This window comes from Aptenodytes patagonicus, chromosome 1 (genome assembly GCF_965638725.1).
Source record: "Aptenodytes patagonicus chromosome 1, bAptPat1.pri.cur, whole genome shotgun sequence".
Taxonomy (NCBI): Eukaryota; Metazoa; Chordata; class Aves; order Sphenisciformes; family Spheniscidae; genus Aptenodytes; species Aptenodytes patagonicus.
This window is the reverse complement of record NC_134949.1, coordinates 68,155,315-68,180,585: the sequence shown is the minus strand read 5'-3', so window position 1 is coordinate 68,180,585 and position 25,271 is coordinate 68,155,315. Positions and strand designations below refer to the sequence as shown.

The 25,271-nt window shown below is 39.6% G+C and overlaps 1 protein-coding gene across 1 annotated transcript in view; it reads right to left on the bottom strand.

Moving 5' to 3' along the window:
• The window catches only part of IPO8 (importin 8), a 48,513-nt gene extending 23,776 nt beyond the window's left edge, over positions 1-24,737 (bottom strand). Inside the window, exons 1-12 of the mRNA XM_076340736.1 lie at positions 24,595-24,737; positions 15,845-15,926; positions 13,579-13,735; positions 11,196-11,354; positions 10,086-10,242; positions 8,937-9,026; positions 8,068-8,162; positions 7,402-7,486; positions 4,689-4,823; positions 3,740-3,839; positions 1,997-2,073; positions 602-718 (exon numbers count right to left, since the gene is read on the bottom strand). Of these exons, the coding sequence (XP_076196851.1) occupies positions 602-718; positions 1,997-2,073; positions 3,740-3,839; positions 4,689-4,823; positions 7,402-7,486; positions 8,068-8,162; positions 8,937-9,026; positions 10,086-10,242; positions 11,196-11,354; positions 13,579-13,735; positions 15,845-15,926; positions 24,595-24,678 (1,338 nt within the window). The 5' untranslated portion in view covers positions 24,679-24,737. The remainder of the gene's footprint in view (positions 1-601; positions 719-1,996; positions 2,074-3,739; positions 3,840-4,688; positions 4,824-7,401; positions 7,487-8,067; positions 8,163-8,936; positions 9,027-10,085; positions 10,243-11,195; positions 11,355-13,578; positions 13,736-15,844; positions 15,927-24,594) is intronic.
• Between the last annotated feature and the right edge of the window lie 534 nt (positions 24,738-25,271).

The following is a 25,271-nucleotide window of genomic DNA, read 5'->3' as shown; positions in this document are numbered from 1 at the left end:
ATTCAAATTCCAGAAAAATACTCAAAATTCTGAAGATGCTGCCTATAAAAAATGGGGGAAGGAGAGAAACTCTGTGTTCTTTCCAGTTATTTTCAAAACTCCCAACTGGCTGATGAAATAAGACTTGAAGCCACACATTGCAGGGTAAGAAAGCTGGAAAGCTAGACAAAACATTCCTGCAACATGCTAAGTAAACATTTTTCTGGAACCAGAAGCCCACAATAGTGCAGGCTGTTGGGGGGTTTGCTAAAGAATCATAGGCAATGTTATTGATGGAATGCATGTTTGCTTTTTTAACACCCTTCCATTTTACTAGTAAAGCAGGAGAGGACCAAGGGACTGTTCTGTAGCAAACAAACAGAGCTTTGGAGAATCTTGAGAAGAAAAATCTGCATATAAAATGGGAATATAAAAAACAGGAAAGAATGTTCGTATTTTTAAAGAAACAAACCCTCAGCTTCTTATTGCACAGTGCAATCTCTCTGCAGACTTTATAAATATGGCTAAGGGCTAGCCCTACTTTATAAGCTAAGGCTTTTTTATTGGAAATGGCAGTTGATAATAAGAACTACAAACCTTTTTCACCTCTTTACCCACTTACCTTCAGTAAAATATCTGCTAGGGATCCTATAACATGCAAAGCTCCATCTTTTCTCCTTGGATCAATGTTTGGCTCTGTCAGAATCTGGTAGCAATATGCCATCATTTTTGGTAATACCTATGCAGGACAGAAAACACACAATCTCCTTTTGTCAAATTATTTTAATAGCATCGATTAAGTTAAAAAATTTATATGACATTTTTAAGTAGAAATTTTATCTTGGCCAAAGCAACTGTGAGATACTATGTGTAGCATCTTTCCATAGTTAAAATTTAGAAGGTCTCTCTTCCAACTTTTCAGACAAACTTGTCAAAATTAAATTGATCTCGAAATTTCACAACAGTAATAGTAAATAAGGTATTTTTGTTGTCTTGAGGCAAATCAAAAAAGGTGATAAAAGAGCAAGAGGCTCAAACAGTATCTCACCCATTTTTTTCCCTTAACTTCTCTTCTGGCTTGTCTCACATATATAAATACATACATGTGTGTGCACATATGTATGAACATATACATATTCAAGCACAGCTTGGACTAAAACCTCATAAACTTATTTTAATCTATTGATTTTGGCAGAAACTACTAAAGTTGCCTAGACTTAGAAAGGTTTCTTGGTAAAACCAATTGTTTAATGTAATTTCCACACCCATTATGTGCTTTTCAGATATTATGACATTTTGACGTTCTCAGTACAAATTATGAAAATGAGAAGGTCAGTGGGCAAGGACTGTTTTGACAATAAAGAAGTAGAAAGGTCATAGGCTATTCCACCTGACGTAAAGACTATGCTCTTCTCTGAAAATCCATCTGGAAATGGAGCTCCATGTTTACTGGATGTTAAAAGGATACCCAGAAAAAAGTTCGTGTTTTTAGCAAACTGACATATGCTTTCCAGGGCTTGGCCGGGTACTTTTGCACAGATCACTGTAAGTACAGAAAGATCTACAGAAAAGTTATGTCCTCATTTAAAGAGCAGCTGTATGAAATCGGTTTCATTCTTGCTAATTTCATTGCTGTCAACAGGATTTTAAATAGCATCAGTGAAAATTAATAAGGATCAGGTTCACTTTTCCCCCTGCTACAGTCTGGGAAGCTCAGAACAGCCGTGACAGAGGCTGTTTGTAAACTTGGGAAAATACCAGTACATCTATTCCAATTCAGTTCGTATCCGGCAGGTTAATTTTAAAGCTGTAAGAGGAATCCACTTACTTACTTACTTATTTATTTATACACGCTTATTTTAATTCTCCCAAAATTGATAGCACTCAGCCAGGAAAGCATTTGACTATGTATTAGCAAATAGATTTTTCAAGACTAGCTTCCTGTAGCATCTTCAAATTTAAGGGAAAATGACATTATTTAGGAAACTCAAATAATTAAAAACTGCTAGTTCCATACCTCTTTTCTCTTCTTCGCAGCAGTATAAAGGAGATTCTGTGCTGCTGTTGTAGTGGATGCATAATCCTCAAATACATCTAACAAATTTAAAAAAAAAGAGGCAAAAAAAAATTTCCTTTTCTGATTGACATAATAGTAAAATTTTTATAAACCATCTTGTTTGTGGGATATCACAAAATCTTCAAAACTATTGGTACGGCTGTCTTCACTTCATGGTTAAAGAGTCAGACCCAAGCTTATGTCACATAGCTTATGAAAGCATTTACTTCTTGTCTGACCACTGACCAATCTACTGACCACTCATCATTCCCTTTATTAGGAATGCGTTATTTATTCATTAATTCTTTTGAGACCATGTATTTAAGGGATGAAAAATCCTAGCTTTTTTTAAATTAAAACCACTATAGGAAGAACAACAATACATTCCAGTACCATCTGTGTACCATATGTACACATTTTTGGCTTGATTTTATTAAAACCTCATGGGAAACTTTTTGTATGTAAAAACTACTTGGATCTGGGTTAGTTTTAAATCTGCTGAAAGTTGAAGCTTTTTAGCTTCATTCATTACAAGTAAACCTCCTTTCATATTGAAAATATAATTTATATCTTGAAAAAAAAATCTGTGCTGCCAAACATATTCTAATCCAAACATCCCTACACAAATTGAATTAAATAAAAAGATCTAAAAAGGTAATCTTAAAATGTGGTTAAAATTACACACTAACTTTTCCTGAGAACTTGAAGATAAAACATGATTAAGAAATACTACCAGACTACTGGAATTCTTGTTCCAAACCCAAATGTGCCTCACTAAGCTTCAATTTAATGTACCTTCATGCTTGGGTTTTTTTCTACCTTCCACTATACAATTCAGATTTGTATTTAACTCTCTCAGCTACATATAAAAATAGGATTCACTACTTACACAAGAAATTGTAATGAATTCATATACCAAAAGTCAGCAACGTATTTGTACCCCAGTGATCAACACTATATCGTGATTAATTTTTTGCATAACAACTCTCCAAGTTTTTTTAATTATTCTACAAACATTTAAATTCTGTTTTCACATATGCTAATCCCAAATCAACTAATTAAAAATTCCCAAATGCTACATATCTCTGTGGTGCTGGACTTACTGGAGTTTTTCAGCTAAATTTGCTGTATTTTTAAAGTACCCTTCTCTTTTTCAATGACATGACTCTTTTATTAGAAGTAGTTATTCCTAATATGGTCCTATGTGATATTCCCAAGATTTTGCACTGCGTCTTTTGAAAGAATACATATATCTAATTATCTTACAATTTAGTAATAATAATTGGCAAAAAAATGCTGAAGACATTAACAATTTCAATAGGGAAAGAGCAAGTCAGGCCTCTTCTGGTCAAAGTGAGAGCTGCAAGAACTTGCAGACAGCTGGCACATCTGCAATTCAGGATTCTGAAACTGGCATTAAAAAGTGAGCAAGCCAGTCTATTTAGGCTGCACTGAGCACATGTGAAGTAGAAAAAACCGTTAAGAGAATCATTTAGTTTAAAGCTACCAGCCAAATGGCCAAAACTCACTTGATCTGCCTTCCTTTAACTACAGATTGGTGAGATTTAAGAAACAAATTTTCTTCTTCCTGTTGTTCAGGACACTGGTGAAGACAGAGACATTACAGTGGCTATGCTGTTAATTGGGACTATAGCGTACAGTTATGATGAAAGCAGAAAATAAATGCTGAACACAAACATTTACCAAATTTCATGCGGATATATTCATATGGATCCTCTTGCCAGAGCTCTTCATCCTCATCTTTGTAGCACATTAGAGAGAATATCACTTCTTCTGTTATACTCTAATATTAGAGAAGTCAAATACACGTAAGTACACATAAAACCAAATTCCAGTACAGCTTCCCCCCATTATGCACTAATTTACTAGACCTACTTTTCTGAACAGTAAAATTCTTTTAACCAGTGCTCTTTTATTTTGGCTAGCAGAAATAAACTTACAATATACATAGTTTCCTTTTGCAACAGTGCCAGAGAGCAGTAATTATATAATCTAACTTTATAATAATACAGTACCATGCACAAAATATACTTCAGGACATAGTCTATAAACAGTAGAACACCACATTCTGCAGAAGGTTCTCACCAATGCAACACTTAACATGAGAATGGATTTCAGAGTCCTTCCTCTTAACAGTCATGGGATTAACTAACTACAACAGGGGAGCTTATGATATGAAAAAATAAAAGCACGAAAAACACTTTTCACTTGTTCTTAGTTCACTTATAAAACATGTCCTTAAAACACAGTCCAGTTCCTCATAGTTCATGTTCTCTTTGCCCACTGTCTTTGCACTACAATCAATTACGAATTTCCAAATCTTTAGACAATTCTGAACACTAGCAATTAATAAAAGCCAGAACATTATGACTGTCTGGCAGACTTCAAAAATAAAAATAAAGAACTTACGGAACAGAATCTTTAGTTGAGTTAGCAATATCTGCAATAAAAGGTAGTCATAATACTGAAAAAAACAACCACGTTTGTGCAGAAATGCTATTCTTTGCCCAGATTGACTGCTGCATGAAAGATTCATGAAACCTTCCTTAAACTGCAAAACTGGTGGGTTTTTTGGGTTTTTTTAATCGCTCTGATGACATGCAGTGTTTATGACTGGGTTTTATGCACTGACCTGTATGTGTGGCTTCATTTGCTTCCATGTTACAGAGTGAATAACCCCTTGGTTCAGATAATTTAACGTTTGCTGAAGAACACGTGGTGCAACATAGTCTTTTTGCCTGTATTGGTCTAAGATTCTTAAGAGAACCTAAAGAAACGACAAATTGATATTTTTAAATGAAGACTGAAAATTCTCTCTCATGCATAGACATGCAGTGCACCTCTTTAGTGAATGTACATGGACAGATTAATAAAGTTTTACAGCAGAGGTTCTAGTGTTAGTAATCAGTGTAATGCCTTTGATCCAAAAATCAGAAATCATTTAAATATTAAGGATCTAATCCTGCAAGCATTTATGTACCTGTCTACCTTTACTACTAGCCCCACCATGTGATCACTTGTGATTGTAAACCGAAGATACACTTCAATATTCACAGGCGCACAGTTTACACAGGCCTCAGCAAAATTTGGAATAGATAAGGAAAAGGCAGAGTGAGATTTTCAAACTGGTTGGCTTCTAAATCTGCTAGTGGTGTCTGCGTTCATTTTTTAAGGACAGGCCCCTAAAGAAGATAAATTACTTTGGAAGAACAGCGATAAGAATAGAAATACTAAACTAGAAAAGAAAAATAGGTTAGCATCTAAATCTGTGAATCGGAAGAGATGCAAAACCCTTAACTTCAATTACCTGTTGTAACCATCAGATAGTATCACCTAGCGTGCTATCACAAACTCTATCACACAAAGCTTCCTTAATATAAAGGCTTGCTCTACTAAGAAAAACCTATAGTACAAAGCCACTAATCTGCACTAATGGCAGATGAACTATTAAGTGTTAATAAGTGTAAAGAATTGGCATGTACATGAATAACAATAAAAATCAAGGGCAATGCATAACAAAATAGTCATATATTTTCAGAAGGACAATTCTGCTTCATAATTCTTCACAACATTATAATAAATCTTATTTTGAACATAACTCCTTCATTGGGAGTACTAAGTCTGATCTTAAGTCTTTTATACAATGTGCTCCTTGGCAAGAATTGTCTATATCTCATATGAACTCTAGCACGATGTCAGCACTTAACAAGTGATGAGTAAGTAATGAAGGTTTAGTAATGTAATATTCACAATAGAATTCTTATTAACTCTGCAAGGAAATGTGACAAATCAGCATTTAAGAGCCAGAAATGGAAGAAATGTGCAGATTGTCCAGTCCATTTACCTTGAAAGCTAAACTGCTCCCTCTGCTACATAGCCTAATCTCTTAACAGACAAACTTTAAGTATTTCAAATGACAACTGCCCATGGGAGTCTATTTCTCCACTCAGGAGTTAAACGTTGCAAGGAGTTTAGAACAGATATTAGACTGTTTCCCTTTTCTTTTCATTTAATGCCTACAGCCTTACCACAACCATTCCTCTCTTTCGTTCTTAACATTTACATATTTAGACAGAATTAATATGCTGATGGATAAACTATTCTGTTGTTGAACTGGATGGAGAAAAGTATTTTTGTTTTGCAGACAGTCCTGGTATTTTGAAATCTAGTTTAAATTTGACTTGAAGTGACAACAACAGCCTGGCATCCTGCATCGAAGACACTGGAAATTTGAACTGTGCAAAGCCTGCAGATGCTGTGTCAGGGATATTTCACCTGGCAGTGTGCTGAGGAGCCACATATTCTGGAAATACATATTAGCCAAACACTTGTCACTTGAAAAACAGCATTCCCAGGTGTTTTTCAAGGTTTACCGGCCAAAGGGAATCAAGAGCCCAGAATCACGAGCAGGACAGAGTACTGCATTTTCCTGGCTTCTTAGGAGCCTGTTTGGAATATGTAACCCAAAAGGCTGGACACCCAAGAGCTTTAGCTGAGCCAAAAGCCTGGGAACTACCGCTCCTAGTCATCTAGTGTATGGCAAGCTGAATGAGAAACAGGAGGAGCTGTGCCAAAAACATCCGAGCTTGGGAGCCAGCGCTCTCAGGGCTTTCAGGCACCCAATTGCTATAGCCATTCCACCAAACCAGGGAGATGCTGAGAGCCTGGAAGCCCACGTTCCCAGGGGCCCACAGATGAGCTGGCAGAAAAACACAGAAAACTCTGACAGGAACTGCCTCTCTTCTGTGCAACTTTATCAGAACCGAACCGTCTCCACAACACCACGTTAATCACAAATAATTAGCATTCCCCAACAAAAATAATTTCCTTGCAAACTGTGAATTTATGCTGTATTTTCATAAAATATGCTTTCCAGGTATAAAATAACTTTTATTGCTGTTCTCCAGACACTTTCTAATCTGCTTGTATCTTCCTGAAATAAAACAGTATCATTGGATTACTGTGCCTAAGTTATTTGCAGCAAAAGCACTTACTAAAGACTGGCCTGAAAATACACCCTTCTATGACATGAGGCCTCTGCATCAATAGTGTTTTCTCTCAGCTATATCTAGAATGTTTATACATGGTGATAATACCATTTTATCAGCACTCGCCTTTTCTGAGAATTTTCCTGCAGGGTTTTTTTGAATTGCTGAAAATTGTGGTGTTACACCTCAGTTGTATGGCGCCAAGTTCTAAAGAACTTCTCAGTCACTAAAAGGAAAACCTGCCTGACTCTGTTCATTTTTGTTTAATGAATGAACTTTGATACGAGCACGCTGTTGAAAACAATACATTGGTTCAGCCAAAATGTTCTAGTTCAGAAACAAATGAACTGTACGTACCTGTTGTATGCCCACAGCGTAGGTTTTTAAAAAAAACTCTGAGAATTCAAAGTATTCTTTAGTTACATTTCCAGGACTTCCATACCTTTAAAAGAAGAGGACACAGATATTTACATTGTGAGAAGTCTACTGTGTCAAGAAAACACAGTACTTTCTAAAACACATAGGACCTTGGGTAGTCTTCCTTCCCCAAAGGAATCCTTTCCCACAGGTTCCTTCTAAGCCATTATTTCCCATATAATGCCCCACTTCCCTTTTCTTTTCTTAGACTGTCATGAAGTACAATACTATAGTCAAGTAAATATAGCCACTGTTTTGTCACAAGCTCTGTAACTTCCATGTTTATGGATTTCTTTTCAGATCTTCCCCTGCCTTTATCTTTGAGAATATAAGCACTCGTAGCTGATGCAGTAAAAAAAAAAAAAAATTAAAAAAATGTACTTTTCCTGTGGGGCTAGTTTCTTGCCGTCTTAGAGAGTCAAATCATTTCACTAAGAGCTCAGACCAGTGGCCGTGCCAGTGCAAGGCAGAGGACAGCAGCAGGAATACCTCTTCAGTGACCATGAGCTGTTAAATCAACTAAACTGTCTTGTCTAATTGCACCTCAAGTAACATTACAGGTTTGTAACCCCAACTTAGTTTTTAATCAGTTTGTCAGTTTGTTACCGTTCAAACAGACGAGCTACAATATGCAATGCCCACTTCTTGCATTTCCACCACACCAATTCTGGTCTATCATCTTCATCAATTTGCAAAGTCTCCTATAAATAAATACATATATTTTAAATTAGCTGTGTGTATTGTTGAGAGAAATGATGCTTTAAACATTCCTTGCTGAGTAAACTAATCAACTGTTAACAGTTATATAACATTCAGGAACTTCCAAATATCTTAATTAGTCAACATAACTTGTGCAATACTTGTACAATGCCTGTACTTTAATTTTCAAAATTATGCATATTTAAAAAACAGAAACTCTCACATATACTTGAATACTACACAGTGGTGCGCACTCTGGCTTAAAAATTAAGCATGATACTAACTCCTCCAAATATATACACCCTAACCATATACTAATGCAAAAGCTATTAAAACAATGTTAAGATTGTGAAATAAATTTCTAAAAAACTTCGGAAATGCCAGTTAATGTTGTACACACAAACAAAAATTTAATTACTATTTTTATTTTGTTCTTCAAGAAATATGAAGGACAGATGAAAGACAAAGAGGAACGGAGACAAATGATGAGTTTGGATGAGCTTTTGATTCTTGTTTGAGAGAAACTGGCTAAAATATTTGGAAACTTCCAAAATATCCCAGATTGGCGTTTACACGGTATCACTACCTCAGACAATGGAATTCTGACAGCTTACATGATCTTCCTACATTTCTGTCAGAAACACCACTTATTCCAAGGATAAGAATCTTAAATAGATGACATCTTAAAAAAAAGGACACTTAGAAAACCTTCACACTGACTGTTCCTCAAATGCCAACACGCAAGTATCAGAGGTCTTTAAAAAACTAAAACTTACTGGAGGTACATTTCTATCAATGATAGTACGGAAGATCTCCATCCACTGAGTCATAGTCTGGTTATTCACCAACTGAAGTGGCAACGCATACTGAAATAAGAAAAAAAACCACAGACACGAAACACTATTTTTCTCTGAGAAAGGTAGAAGATACTTCTACAGTAGTTACATTCTGAGGAAGGTGAGATTTTAAGTAAAATTAAAACTAATTAGGTTAGATATCAATACTACTCTAATTGCATCCTTCTTGTTATAATTTACAGAGGAATTTCTCAGCAGACACTATTTGAGGAAAGTTCCTTGGTCTGAGAACTTGCCAATTCTTTTTATTTTTTCCTCTTCTTCACAATAGCCCAGCTGACTTTTAGGGACCACGGCAGTAGCTATACTACAGGGCTTGGGTAAACCAATAGCATTTTAGTAAGTGAACTGTACTCCTAATTACTACCTAGCCACTATCTAGTAAATCTTACTTCTCCACAAAATCCAAAGCACAGTGACAATATTCAGGCGAGCTATTGAAAAGTAAAATATGATCTTGGGATCTTTTTAATCCTGCCCCCATCTAATAACAAACTTTTAGCTTTTTAACCCCCAGTAAGAATTTTCAGGCTGCCCCTCATGTAGGATCTTGTTTCGTTGCTCATTCTGTAAAAGTACTTCCTCACCAAACTCATCCCTGTAAAAGCCAAACTCATCTCTGTAAAATGCATGTGCCTCGATAAATAATTTCTGCCAGATCTTCAGAAGGTAATGAGAAATGCCACCTACTGAAGTGCACTACTTGACAGTTGTACTACAATATGCACTACTGACACTTTCAGAGGCCAACCAGCACAGTCTAGATACCCATACAGTTTATATCAGGTTATGTGGGACTTTAAAAAAATAGGAACATTTCTCCAGTAAGTTTACAGATATGATGCGCAGAAGTACCTAGGTTCATTAAAAATTTAATCTGGGGGTCATGTGACCAGTTTTTAAGTAGAAAAATCTATAAAGAACATATTTTTATAAAAGCTGTTTATTGTACATGACTTTTCCCATCCAAATTGGTATTCTTATTCAATCACACCCATGAGTGGACTGAAGGGGGTCGTTGTGCCCAGCGAAGTAAAAGTTTCGTTTTTCCTCTACACAGATGCCAACCTGAACAAGAGCATAGAAGATTTTTAAGATTTGTTTCTGAAGCAGTACAGAGTAATGGGAGTTATCAGGCAGAAGCTGGATCATCTGCTGCTGAATCCGAGGCAAAAATATTTGCATTGCTGCTATGAGAGGATCTCGTTCCTCTGCTTTTTTGTATCTGCAAAGGAAACAAAAATATTGGTCCAGGATCTACACACTGGAGATTCTAATGTCTATTCCCCACCAGAAATTTAATTTCTGTACCCTAAAAAAAATATATAAATTAATACCCAGTACTCGCTCATTCACTCTCCCCTCCTCTAGGCCCCATCTCAACAATTTGTGCAAATTCTCTAACCTATAAACAGAGAAATGAAAAACAACAAATGTTACCCTATATAAATGCAGCTATTGGGAGAAAGAACTAATGTTCTTTACTACTGAATTGTCAGCTCAGAGGAGCAGGGACTTGAATTTCTCTGACATTCGTACCAATGCCAAACCCAAGTTGGGTGCTGAACAAATAGGAGTGACCAGCAATTGAAAGGGAAAGAGAATTCCTTTGTTTTGAAAAGATTCTCTCTTTCTCCATTTTTATTTCTTTTGTGCAGTTTATACATATGTTTCTAACAACAGATAATTTTTTTTTTTTTAAATGAGCAAGAGAGCACACTACACTTCTAATTTACGCTTCGTGGGTTTAGACTATCAGGAGGACGGTACAGGTAACAATATGCAATAGGAGTATATGACAACGACAGTACTGTATTCATGACAGAACTGGAAAATAATTTGCATTCATATATCCAGCATTTGGGGAATCTTCAAACAAAGGAAGTTATAAACATTTACGAAATTTTTCACAGATGGGTTAAATCAGATCAAAAGTACAAAGCCTCCAGAAAATTCATACCGATTATTGCTGGCATCTCTGCTTTCAATTCACTGATGATATAAAGATGATGAATAGTTTTCATTTATTTGCAGGAAAGGAAGCATATGACAATTATTAATTCCCATTTTCTATCTGAATTACTTGTAGGACTGCCAGTGCTCTTAAGAATGTCATTCTCAGTGATCAGCTGAGACTAAAAGTACTGATTCCTCATCTACTGATGGACATCAACTTACTCGTAAGTCTTCACCAGCTGATACAGGCACAGGAGGCTCCCAAGCCAACTCCCACTGTTCTGAGACTGCAAGTAGTAGCCTATCTTGTCTACCACGGCTGTCCAATGGCCAGGAAAGTCATGTTTAATGATAGCACGGAGGCACATTGTCAGCTGGGCTCTATGGCAGGAGGGAAAAAGAAATATATTCTAAGTAAATAAGATCATGGCATAGTGTTTAATATTAAAGGATAGATCCCAAATCTTGGTTTATTGGTCACAATATACATATCACACAAGTATCATACATATTTTGACAGCACTGAAAGAGTTCTGGGAAGTGGCAGAGGAAAAGCAAGGAAAAAAATCCCAGGGGATTTAACTTTAAGGAAGAAACTAATTTCAGAACATTTTAGCTACTTTTCTCCCTTCCTCCTCCCTCTCCACACTCATCAGGCAATATTTGAAAACAATTAATTGCTCATGAAACCAGCTAGCTTTGTACTTCAAAAATGAGTGTTTATACTTCTACATGCTTATGAGGCTGAAAGCAACCACAAAAACACAACTTTGTACATTTTTATTAAACAATATTGGCTTGTGTTATGATCCAAGCCAGACGTTCCTCAAGAAATTACAATTTTCCTGGGTTCTTCTAGAACAGCACTCCTCAACTGCTGAAGCATATGGCAGAGCCAATTAGGTAAAAACATCTTACCACTCCTCTCCCTCCACACACTTTTAGATGCTACTCACAACGGTGAGGCAAGACAGGATTGTTAATTGTCTAAAGTGAGGTGTGACTAAAAAAGCTGAGAGGCACTGAACTAGAAGCTGTAAATAAATACTCTTGGCTCCGCTAAGAAATAAAAAAATAAAAAAAAAAGGTCTACAGAAAATATTGCTTCTTCTATATTTAGTTTTCCTTGGGTATCCTCTTGCAGTCCATTACATAAGGAGCCACTATTACAAAGCAGTTCAGTAAAAGGGGCCCTCCATCTACTGATCCTTTTAGCTTTGTACAAGTTTACCTTCCCCCTCAAGCCTTTGGAATTTGTGCTCATTGCTGATTTGGTTCCTCCCCTCCCCCTTATTCAAGCAAACAGTGAAAAATATCAGTATTACAGCATCAGACTAGTTCCAGTAAAGTTTCTTTGGTTTTTTTTAACCTCTGACAAATCTACAAGTTTAGCCAGTATTTAGAAACCCTCTACTTTATTCCAGGTGATTGTCCTGGGGTTTTCAACAATCCTTTTAGATGTAGATTGTCATTGTAACGTCAGGGCATTCTGAATATCAGGTTATGAAATGACGCCTGAACTAGTTTGCAAAAAAACTCCTCAAACTTCCATTATTTTGTGTTCTTTTGTATAAACTTAGCCTTGGTATTTATGACATGATGGCAGGGGAAACTACATGCCTTTATTACATTATCACAGAAACAACACAAGCTTCCTTACCTTGTAGCACAACCTTGGCAAGGAGCAACTATCTCTTTCAGTGGGGATTCTAGACATCTGTGTCAGAGCATGTTAGAAAAGCTGAACTGGAAAGGATGTTTTAGTGCATTTTCCTGTCTCAGTGCAGAATCTAAGCAGTCCCGGCAGGTGTTTGTCTAATCTATTCATAAAGACCTCCAGTGACAGCAATGCTATAGCAGCTTAATGCATTCTGGTGTTTCAGTATTTTTTTAAAGTGTTTTCTCTAATCCTAACTTCAATCTATAGACACTCACTCCTCCTCCAGATATGACTACTGACAAAAAAAGACATCTTTGGGCACCTAGCTGGTGGAGAGGAGGAGGAGAGAAGAGGAATATTTTCTTCTGTTTTTCAAAGATGAACATCTATACGCTATGGCCTAATCCCATGCTATCAGCCTCACTTTAATTAGTGCAGTGAACAATCTAGATTGTAGTATGTCTGTGAATCTTAACTATTCTTCCAGCAAAAAGAGAACAGCATTTCTTCATTCTTTTAACATCTTAAAACCAAGAATGCTAACACACATTTAAATACCGGGATTACATATAAAAATTGCAAAAGTAATTGAGAAAAGGGCTACTAGAAAAAAAAAAAATGATCTTGGGCAGTATTTCTCTGAATGGGTAATTCTGTATTGCAGACAGCCCTCTATACTATCTGCTCTGAATCAAATAGACAGGCTGTCACTACAGCAAGTGTTAGAAAACACTTTAAACTACACCGTAAGAGGACAAATCACATCACAGAGCTCTTAGCCAGGTTAATACACTTCTGAAAAACAAGTGGTAAAATTATTATTACATTTTCAAAAGAAGTACTTGCTTCATCTCCCAAGAAATTGAGATTCTCATATTAACTACCTCCAGACTGGTAGGTCTGAAAACTTGAGCTGTAGAAATATCTCTATACAATATAAAGTACCTCACTAAGTCAGGAGAACGAATTATTCCTTCTACAATGTTATCACGAATCTGCTGACGATCGTTTTCATGAATGTTGAATGGAAATACTGCTTCTCCAGGAGGTGGTTCACGGTCTGGCCAGTACTGTGTCACCATGTTCTTCAGGTAAATGGCAGCTAAGTATAAACATTGGGGAAATAATAATTTAATTCTAACACATCTCCACATTACTCTGTGCTCAACATGTAGTACAGTTGAAAGTAGAACAGAGAGTCGAAAAGACGACAGAAAACCACTGCATGAGTTCTTAACAATTATAGGCACTAAGCACAGCTGAGTCAGAAAACCACACAAGATCAGGCTCAAGTGCCTGGTCCTAAACAGAACAGGACAGTATTTCAGCCAGCTTCTATCAGGGTACATTCTTTATTACAGCAGTCTTCCATATGGACGTAATATTCCATCATTCTAAACAAGCAAACAAAAATCTACTTATCTGCATTTTTACTCATCCCTAAAACAACTACTCAAGCTCAGTAAGTGAAGTTTTGGAAGGCTCGTGTAAACAAATCATTGCACACGCAGATGGGACACTCTGCTTGGGGAAATGCCCAGTATGAAACTGGCACGTGGCCTACCTTCTATTCAGACAGAAATGTTTGTTGTGAATTCCCTAAGCTTTATCTCGCTATTAGGATTTCCCATAATCCCTTAGAATTGTTCCCTTCTGTCTCACATGAAAGACCATGAAAAATAAAGCTAATCTTCAACTGAAAATAAAGCAGCATTTATGCCTCAGTACTAAAACGCCGGTAGGCGTGCTTTAGGAAACATAGGAAATATGGTGTAAGACATTAAAGGAATGTTCTTAATAAACTCTTATCCCTGTACTATTTTGGTTGATTACTAGCTAGGGTTTTAAAGTATAAATAAGATATCCTTGTCTACAATCATTTTTCTTAGTGATGACAAATTGTGAAGTATGAAAACACGTAGTTTGTAAAATATTTCATAGGAGCAAGAGGAAAAACAGTTCTTTGTCTATGATGTGCCAGAATATTCAGACAAGAAACAGGTCCAGAAAGACCAGCCCAAGACTTTAATTTACTTTGTTCACAGATCTTCTTCTTAAACAAATTCTTGGTTTTTATAAAATTCCCAGGGAAATCTGTTGACTTACAAATGTAATTCAAATGTGCTTTTCTATTTTATACGCCTACTCTGTAAAATATAAAAAAATAAAACAAAAATTTAAAAAATTGTGTTCTACATACTGTTTTTTTTTCCTGAATGATACTGAAATGAGAGATTAATTTATAAAAATGACCTTATGGAGTCTAGATTAAGCATCAAACTTTACTACAGAATGGTTTAACAATGCCATTCAAAGTTGGATTATCTTTGAAAAAATACACGCCAGCATGACAAACAGCATATGTCAGCATGCCCCAACACACTCAGGGGATTAATAGGATCTGTACAAAAAACCCAGCAGTGCTTCTATGGGAAATGCTGTTCCATAGGATAAAAACAGACCTGTGAACGAAACAGTATTCATCAATGTCTTGAAAAAGCTGAATATTTTCTTTATCTGTCAAAAATATTGTATAGGAGTAGTTAGATTATGAGAATTTTGAATCTGATCTTACACAAACGTATACCCTCAAGTTAACTGCATCACCATACCTGAACTCACACACACAGTTGGGCAATCTTTCTAGACATGCCTAGACTATAAATTTGTAACTTACCAATGATGTGACCTTCCTTCATATCTACTTCTGTGAGCGGACACCATAGATACTGACTAAGCATATGTGGCTACACTTGACCTAGGGAACTACGGGGTTTTTTTCATTTTTCAGAAACTTTCATTTTTCCAGGAAAAGGGATTCAAATAGAGAAACATGTATTCAAATGAGATCCACTTTTTTTTTTTTAAATTCCCACTTGTCTTGGCATCACCACTTCTTCACCACCAGAAGAAAGAATACCTAAGGTTCCCTGGGTACTCAGTTTTGAGCAGAAATCATTCTCTTTTCATATCAGTATCGCAGCAATCCAGTAGGGATCACTACAAACACAGGGAAGCCAAAGCAGGACTCTATCCTGTACCCATGGTTTTATCTGACCCTCATGTAGGAAAGAAACAGCAAAGATAGACCCTTTTCATTTCTGCATTCAGAACAAACATGAACTTACATCGCAACAGCTCAATACTCTGTTGAAATAACTAACAGACTGACTTTCTACTGAAAGAAAATGAAACAAGGACTTTATCTCACCTGCTTGACGCACTGGAAATTCAACTTGATCTGATACTATGATTTGCAGTAGACTTGGAGCAAAATTGATGATCTTATAGGACTGAAATACATATAAAACACAGTTAGCAAGTCACTATGTTTAAAGACGACTGTATTATCACAAGCTGAATAAGAAATACTAACTAAGGATTTTGCAGCGTTCTTTCACTCTCCTTATGAAGTATGAAAGGTTTTAGCACTTGGATTTACCCAGATCTGCAGCAATCCAAATAATTACTTGTAAAAGCTGAGCATATAACGGCACATGGGTAGAATAAGTAATGTGACAAGGCTCTCTATTAGAGACTCGTGATAATGAATATTTAAATAATTCTGAGAATGCATAATGTGAAGCACTACAGATCTGTCTTTGAATTATTTAACTTAGCCTCATAAGTCAAATGGATATTGACATGTTTCATCAATACATACCATTTATTTGCAAAATAGATTGTGGTATAATAGCAATACTGAATTTTGAAGAGATTAAGAAAACCATTTAAAATTATTTTCAAGTGTAAACAGTAACTGCATTAGTCATATATTATACAGCTACCTTTTAATGGACTAGATGTATAGTGCATCTTAACAGAAAAATAAAAACTGGGGAAACGCAGCAGAATAACCATTTTTAATTAAAATCATGTGTAGACAGATAACACTTCAAAACCCACAGCCTTCCTGGGAACTTTTCAAACACTACATCAGCGACACAGCTGAAGAATTTCAAAGAGAAAACAATGCTCACTGAACTTCTGAGCAAAGCACACCAGATTTAAAAGATGTGAAAATCTGATAGCATTATACTGCTGTCATTCAACAGGGGTCCTCCAACGTGAAGAATCGTTGACTCAGCATGGTGCAGTTACTGCTAAGCCTTGGCAACGTCAGTAGTTACTAGTAGGTCAGATCTTTCATCACTTAGATCCATGTGCTTTATGTTCAAAGACAGATGTTTCTTGGGGCTAGATGGCAGAAGCTTTCTTTATTTCACCTTTTATAGTATTTCTTTCCAGCTGATTATGCCTGGCAGTTCCGTGGTTGTTTCCAGAGCTGTGCTTTAAGTACAAGTGTACTACATCCTCCCGTAAACTTTGCCTCATTCAAAAGCTGTGAAATGAGGTACGTTCTGTTCTTCATGCACCCAGTTCCTTGATCTAACATTTCCATAATGAGGTAAACTTACATTGCTTTCATGATGCCGAAGTGTAACAGCTGTGCCACAATGCTATCATTCAATAATTTTACCATATCACTTAACTTTCTGGCCCTCATTTTACTCATTATAATGATAGTGTAATTCTAACCTACTCTGTGCTCAGAGACTCATTTGATGTTTATAGAGTAATCTCAGATCTCAGATAAAAGCAGCAATGGCAAATGAAAAGCATACTCTCCTGCAATTTCCTTCCCTATAAACTTTAATTATCCATAAGCAATGCTCCAAATAAAGTAAAAGCTGTAACAGACAACAGAGGAACTCCATTTATCTACGGACACACTGAAATACCAGCTTTCAACATCAACTGGTTGAAGCGTACTGGATTCCCAAGATCACCTTTTAATCAAGTATACTGGAGTCCAAAGCTTGTCCTTCAGTCGCTACCGGACAGAATCTGTACAACATTGGTGGGTTCTGACCCATGGGGCTGCAGTAGGCTGCGGCAGCCTCTAGCACTCAACACCCAACTGCCAGGGAGATAAGGAAAGCACGAGGAATCCCAGGAGCACAGAAAAGCAAAAATGTGCATGAACTCTAATCGTGTTTTTTCTTCGAAATAGTGCCAATATGCTGTCCTCAGACCCAGTCTACGAACAGCTTTTACTACTAAAACCACATTGATTAAGAATGTAACCTTTTTGGGGGTGGTTTTGTTGTTATTTTTTCCTGCAGTAATCCTACCAGTATCACATTTAGGGTGGACACAGTGATAACAGTATAAATTACTTCCCCTTCTCTGTGCACACAGCTTTTACTGAATCTACATTAAAGTCACCGCTACTCCAGGAAGCTTTATTGGTACCACTTGTGCTGGTGCACAGCCGCTACCCCTGAAGTTTTGCCAGGATATATACAAATATGGTTATTTGGCCTGCAGAGCAAATCCTCTCAGCAAGCGCTTGGAGTGATAAAAGACACTTTACGCAGAAGGTACGCACAGCGTCTCAGAGGGGGCCCCATCCCTACCAGCACACTGCTATGAGGGCTTCTTTACACTTCACATACTGACAACCCTAAAGAGATCACAGGGACACAGTATCAAGCTCCCACTAAATCCTTCTACTCCATACTATTATCATTACCTTTGTAACACGACTTTGAACAATGCCCTAGTTTCCTCACTCCATCCCATAATTCACATTTTTACATAGCTTCCTTTTCTACTCATCATCAGAAACATGAACGCTGCAGAGATCAACAGAGATTGTGTGCCCATTTTAGAAACAAGACACCCGATTCTGTTGTATTTGTGAAGCTCAAATACCATCCTGCTCACTTGTGCAGCAACAAACCCAGTCAGGAAAACTACACACTGCTTGCAATTTTTGGAACAGAGGACTTTTTAAAAAGCTGCATGCGGCAACATTTTTCCTATACCAGCACATTCTCGCTGGTTTAGTTGTCAGGCTAATTGTGATCTTGGGATGTATCCTTCCCTGCCTTGCTCGGGAAACCATACAACAGGCTCCCGGACACCAGCAAGTAAAGCCGTACATATCACGCGAGCAGGTGCAGAGCAATTGTCAGGTGTGCACTGTGTAAATGGAAAGAGACAAGGAAGAGACCTCGGAGCTGGATGAGTTCAGCAAGACAGTTATTTGTATCATTACAGGTGCACCTGAACTTTTACAAAGGGATAGCAGGAATATCGTCAGTCCCACGGAAGGAATGGCAAGCTAGCTGCTGATTTTGAAGAGCCGTGCCCAGGAGCCGCAGGGAGGCACCAGATGGCTGAAAAAGACCTTCAGCGCAACTCCCGTAACACAGCATGCTGCTCTGTGCAGTTTGTGAATAATTACATTGCCTTGAATTCACATTGTTGTGATTTGGTAAAACTTTCTATGAAGGTGCTGATCGATGGGGGCATATGTTTACTTTGAAGGAGAAGTACAAGTTTTTGAAACGTGAACTTTCACTGAGTACTTATAAAGAACAATTATTATTTTAAAGCTGTGTAAAACACGTATTGACTACTCTTACATGTATCACAGATCAGAGCATTTATGCTAAAAAACCCCCCTCATGTAATTACCATTGGGATTAAGAGGATGGGGTACAGCAATGTGCAAGGCTAGCAGCTAAACCAGAAGAGGTACACAGCACTGGTAAGATACAATTGAGTAAATTTACAGCAATGACCAAGGAGATGCTTATGTCCCCACGCATCTTGTTCCACCTGTGTCCACTGTCTCAGGATCTGTGCACTGCAGCTGTACAGCTTTCTGCACTCTGTCCTTTCACCTTTGGCCTAACATGCATTCTTCCCCACCTCAGCATCACAGCTCCACTCTTCAAAACGTCAGTGAACACATCATTTTTCTGCCTATTTCCTCTTCCATTTGATTAGGCATAGAACAGATGCCACCCAAGAAAGCCTGAGATGGGCCACTGAAAAACAGCAAGGTGAACACCGTTATATGTAAAGGACTAGAATACTAGAAGAGATAAGCAGGAAAAATACATAACGGTTTCCCCAAATGGATCCTACTGAAGCAAATACCTTTCACATCTAACATTCAGATTTGGCTCCCAGGTTATCATGCACTATATACTACTAAACTCATTTCAGTAAGTATAATTCTTGTGTCTTGCTTGCTGTCACATTTAAAGCCCACAGCAAGCAACTGTTCCATAATCACGTTTGTCAGTGACTCCTTCCCACTGCAGTGACAGCAACCACTGTGGCTGAGTGCAGAATGGCACGGGAAGGTGCTTCTTCTTCTGCAGAACAACAACAGGACAATCTAGGACAGGACAATGGACATGGAAAACTGGAGCCTTCCCTCAGGTTCTGCAAGTGAAGCCAAGACTATCCTTCTCCACCAGCAGTAAACACCACCTCCTTCTCTGTACCTCTGAATCCAAGTATGGCACATAAAAATTGCTGAAAAATCAAGGCACTACATCTTTGTTTGCAAAGATAAACACACAGAAAAAAACTGTACCTTGAATATGTATGCAATTAATTGTTTACAAAGATTATTTTCAGGCTTTCATGCATTTGATTTGAATGCTCAACTGTCTGGTTTACTAAGTTTTATTTTCTGTTTGCTGTGCACTGAAAATGTGTTACTTAGAAACTCCATCAGTATTTGTCACACTTGGGAATATTTTTGCAGTTGTTAATAGTATTTTCTCTCTTGGTTTTTACACTGGCAGTCACAGACAGGTTGTTAACAAACTAGAACTTCAAAAGACACTTTCTTCTTTCCCTGCCTACATGCAAAGCCATCATTTAGGGAGGGGAAAATGCACCGTGGTTTTGCACACAGTGAAAATAAACACGTATCAGAACCTACCTGAGCTTCTTTCCTCTGTGGGTCCTGCTGCCAAACTTGTCCAGTCTCAAACTCCACTTTCACAGCACTTCTAACCATGCAAGTCACCTTCCTCATCAAATCGGTCTTCAATACAAACACCTGTGAGTCCTTCCTCTAGGTAACACGAGGTGCTCATTGTCACTTTCAGAGTGACCTTAAGAACCCCGCCTACTATGGAAGCCAGCTCAACAAAGATGTGGAAGGAAGCCCAACTTTATTCTGGACTCTTCTGTATTTGGGCAATCTTCTCACACTGCTTTCTCTTCTTCCAGCACTGCTTCTGAGTTCCCATCAAAGCCACATTCTGCAACTCCTTTTCAATAATTAAACAAACAGCTGTATTTCTGCAATTGTGTTCTTATTTTCTCCTTTGTTACAAGCCAAAGAAATGTATTACAGCAGGTTGAGCCAATGAAGATTAATGCATAAAAATTGTGTGGTAATCCTATCTGAATTGGAATCAGAGATGACTTTGTATGTTCACATAACCAGACGGTACATTCCACAACACTCCAAGAACTGGCACATGAAAGCAGTATTTAGCCATTAAAAAAAAAATAAATAAAACTAGCAAAGTCCCTGAAGTCCATGAGACAAACCTAACAAGAGTAACAGCCTAGAACAGATATCAAAGAAAGGTGCACAGAAATTGAGTATCTTTCTTGGTATGATAACTGACTGTTCTAATAGGTACAGTGTGATTGATAAATATGATCCCAAGGTGCACACCGACTATGATGTGACAGAGCTGAAGAAAAAATGAGGGGAAAAAATGAAAGAAAAAGAGGGGGATAGAAAGATGCGTACACTTAGAAAATCAACAGGCTAAAAGGGAAATGACAGCAGCTACATGATAGATAGAGATTACTGACCTGGCAGGAAATTACTGTTCTAGTTTATCAAGAATCACATTTCAGACAAATCCTACACTTAGATTTGTGTTCAGGTCACTGAGAGAAGTGACGTTTGTTGATGACTCAGAAGTAGCATGCATCATCCAAGGAGAAAGATCAGAAAAATCCTACAAAGAACTGAATGATCTTTAGAACTGCACCAACAAAAACGGAGTGGGGTAATAGGGCAAAGTACATGGTCATGCACTCAAGGATAATAGGAATTTCTCCTAAAAGCTGGAGGCTTCTTAGTGATGAACAACCATAGGATAAAAGGACCTCAGTATATTAAGTGATAAGAAATATGCAGGCGTTGGACACAAAGAAGAGAACTATAGTTTTAGGATGTATCAAATAATGTATTAGTGGCATTGAGTGTGAGGCTTTCTGGAATGCTGCAAACACAAATGACCAGATTGCACAAGAAAGATTAATTCAAAGGGACACAAGTGCGGAGAAGAGCTGTGCTCTCCTATTATTAGATTTCATAAATTCAGTTTTATGATACGGTAAAGGAAATACAGCCTGTTGAGGCTAGAAAAACAGGCCGGTAGGGATCAGTCTTTGACAAACATGTCAGAGCGGGTAACAAGAAACTATTCTAGTTAAGAAGTAAGATTGGCACAAATGGATATAAATGGACCATAAATTAATTTAGGCTGGAAACCAACACTTGTTTCTAGCTACGGGAGGAAGAAAATTCGCAAACAGCCTTCCAACAGATATAGTAAGGGCAAATAAAAAAGGAAACTTAATTCCATTTCTGAATGTAGTTAGATGATAATCCAGAAAGCAGACAGCAACTTCACTGATTTAGCTTTACACAGGTGCAGGAACATACAGAAGAGAAAGAGGCATTTTCAAACATGCTGGGACTTTTTACAGGTAGGCAAGCTTTCATTCATTTGAACTCCATTCCCCATACTCTACACTGTAAGCAAATTATGGAGTCAGGACTATTATGATACTGTTCTAAAGGACTCTCTGTATTGGTACAAGCAATGAGGTGCCTACAGAGAGGTGCTGTATTGGTGGACTGGTAGGATTTATACTCTCTGGGAAGCTCCTGTCACTACCTGGATTCAAACTTGAAAGCAAATGTACACTGCAGACGGGCTAACACAAGAGAAGTTTTACCTCAATACCCATTAGCTTGTATCAGGAGCCGCATCACTTTAACTAGTGCACAGAATAAAGGTGACCCCTGTTCTGTTTGGCCGAGTGTGGTATTACCGCTTCAAATACTTATTGTTGGAAGGTATTCCGTTTGGCTGGTGGATTGGTTCCTTTGCTAGAACAAGATAAAAGCTAGAACAGCATCTGGATTCCAGTACTTGCAGGAACACAGTTACATGTCAACACTATCATTGGATACATGGGAGTCCGACATGTCGCTCTGAAGTCTTCCTTCAAAAGCACTGAAAGGCTTCAAGATGTCAAAGGCCCACGTTAATCGACATTCCTCAGGAGCACTTTTGTTCCACTCATCCAAAGAGTCATGTCAAACCCAGCACTGCATCAGTACATTATGTCAGTCAGATACATCATGCTTCATTTAGTAACAGGAAGCCTACACAATAATAGGTGTCTTAATTTCAAGATTCATTCTTTATGATAGTTAGAAAAGAGAAAATGTGTCAGCTATTTTAAATAAAAATCTGTATCTTCACCTCTTCTCAATAAATACACTTGCACTCTTGAATCTGAAACCTGTCTTTCATGAGAATTACATTATCCATCACTTGAACTTAAAACATTTTACAGATGTCAATCTTAAAACGCTTTCAAAATTTTTCCTGAGCTTCACAGTACTTATTGGTGGTGTTAAAATGACAGCACTAGGAGTAGGACCCAGGAATCCAGACAGCTGCCTCTTTGTTCTGAGCCTGCCAAACATGCAGCAGTTTATTATTGTATTTTTGATTCCTGTGCAACAGGCTGCTGACAATTATTTATAATTTCCCTCTCAGTCCTTAATAGTAGGGATAAAAATAGGTACTGAGGAATTTTTGAAGTAACTATGCCAAATAAAGAAAAAAAGTTTTGCATTTTTATCTAACCATCCGCAAGAGCATTCTCAATGCCCAGCACTTAATCCACTGATTTACTAAAGGAACTTGCCAACTGCTAAAGCAAGGATTAGCTATAGCCAATTCAGAAGGAGTTTAAGTTGCCTAAATAGAAAATTAAGCCGGAGTAGCAATCCTGAAGTAGCAGTAATTCCTGACAGCCAATTCTCATTGACCATTTTGTTAACACATCAACGCAGTCGAAAAATCCAAGTCCTCCAGTAAAATTGATCAAATATTCCATGGAAGTATAGAGGTTAAAGCTCTACTACCACTGTGCAAGGGAACTTTCTCTTTTTTCAAATGTCCAGACTGAGATTGTGGTCACAGTTTTGATTCAGTGCATACTGCCGCCACGTTAACCGTGAGATGCTGCGATAAATACGACCCACAAAAATCTAACGTGCCTTTCTCAAAGTTTTACTCGGCATGCTGCTGAACGGGACAAAATGAATCCCCGAGAGTCACTGCTATCTATCATCTGTAAGAGCAAGAGAGATATCTGAGCAGAGCGGAGCTCGATGTCATGCCTTCCAGCACCAAACACTGAACGCTAGTGCTCAGGCCACGCCGAGGATGAGATCGCCGCACTTCACTTCGGTACGCCCGGCTGGCTCCCAGGGTCACAAAATTAAGGACAACATTGAGTGAGGGCAGCGATCCCGCCCGGCCGCCGGGCACCTACGGCGCGGACCAGGGGACCGCCGGGGCCGCGCTCCGCGCCCGCCGGCCGGAGGCTCCGAGAGCCGGCAGGTCTCGCAGCGGCAGACCCCGCCCCGGGGGTCCCGGCAGCCGGCCCGGAGCGGCCCTGCCCCCCGCTGCCAGGCCGCCGCCGCCCGGCCCTGCGGCCGAGCGCCCGGGCCGGCGGCGGGGCGGCCGCTGACAGCCGGCGCGGAAGGGCCCGCTCCGGCGGGGGATGCCGCCGGCCCGGCCCCGCTTTCCGCTGCAGCCCGCGCGGAGGCGGGGGGGTGGGGTGGGGGTGGGGGGCAGCGGCGCGGGGACCCCCGCCCCACAGCCCCTCGCTGCCGAGCGGAGCGGGCGGTCCCGGCGCCCCGGCGCGGAGGAGGGGGCGCACCCCGACCCCCCCCCCCGCCCTTGCCCCTGCCGGCGGGGCCGGGCGGCCCCGTGCCGCGCGGCGGCCGGGGTGAGGCGAGGCGCGGCGCGGCGGGGCGGGGGCGGGGCAGGCCGCCGGCGAGTCCCGGCCGGGGCCGTCCGCCCCCCTCACCTGATTGAGCTCGTTCTCGGCGGCGATGCGCAGCTTGGGGTCTATGGTGCCCTTCAGAGCCTGGATGATCCTGTTGGGATCCATCTCCCCCTTCCCTCGCCGGCAGGCTGCGCTTCCCCGGCGGCAGGAGGAGGAAGAGGAGCCGCCGCCGCTAGCGCCGCCGCCCCCCCCGTGCCACAATCACAGGCTCGTGTCCCCCACCCCCCCCCGGTCCCTCTCCAGAGCCATTCACCGGTTTGCGACAGCTGGGTATCGGGAAACGGGCACTGCTTTACGGCCGCAGCCCCTCCTTCTGGCTTCGTGCAGAGGTCGGCGAGAGGTGGCCGCCATCTTGTTGTACGGATAAAAGTCAGCCGGGATGGCTCGCTGTGGGCGGGGTTGGGGAGCTGCTTTCGGGTCGTAGCTCCGCGGGGGCGGCCATGTCGTGGTACGGAGCGCAGGCTGTGGAGACCGCCGCGCCTCTCTCCCTGAGGGAGAGAGCGGCCAGCGGCGGTGAGGCCGCTGTCCTCACGGTGCACGTGCGGCTGCCGGCTCCTCTACTGCGGCCTCTGCATCCAGGGACGCCTGCACCGCGCTCCATCCCTGGAGACACCAACAGGAGACTCGGCTGATAGCAAACCGTCGCTGTCATGGCGATGGAGGGGAAGCCGGGCCCTGCGGCACAGGAACCCGGCAGG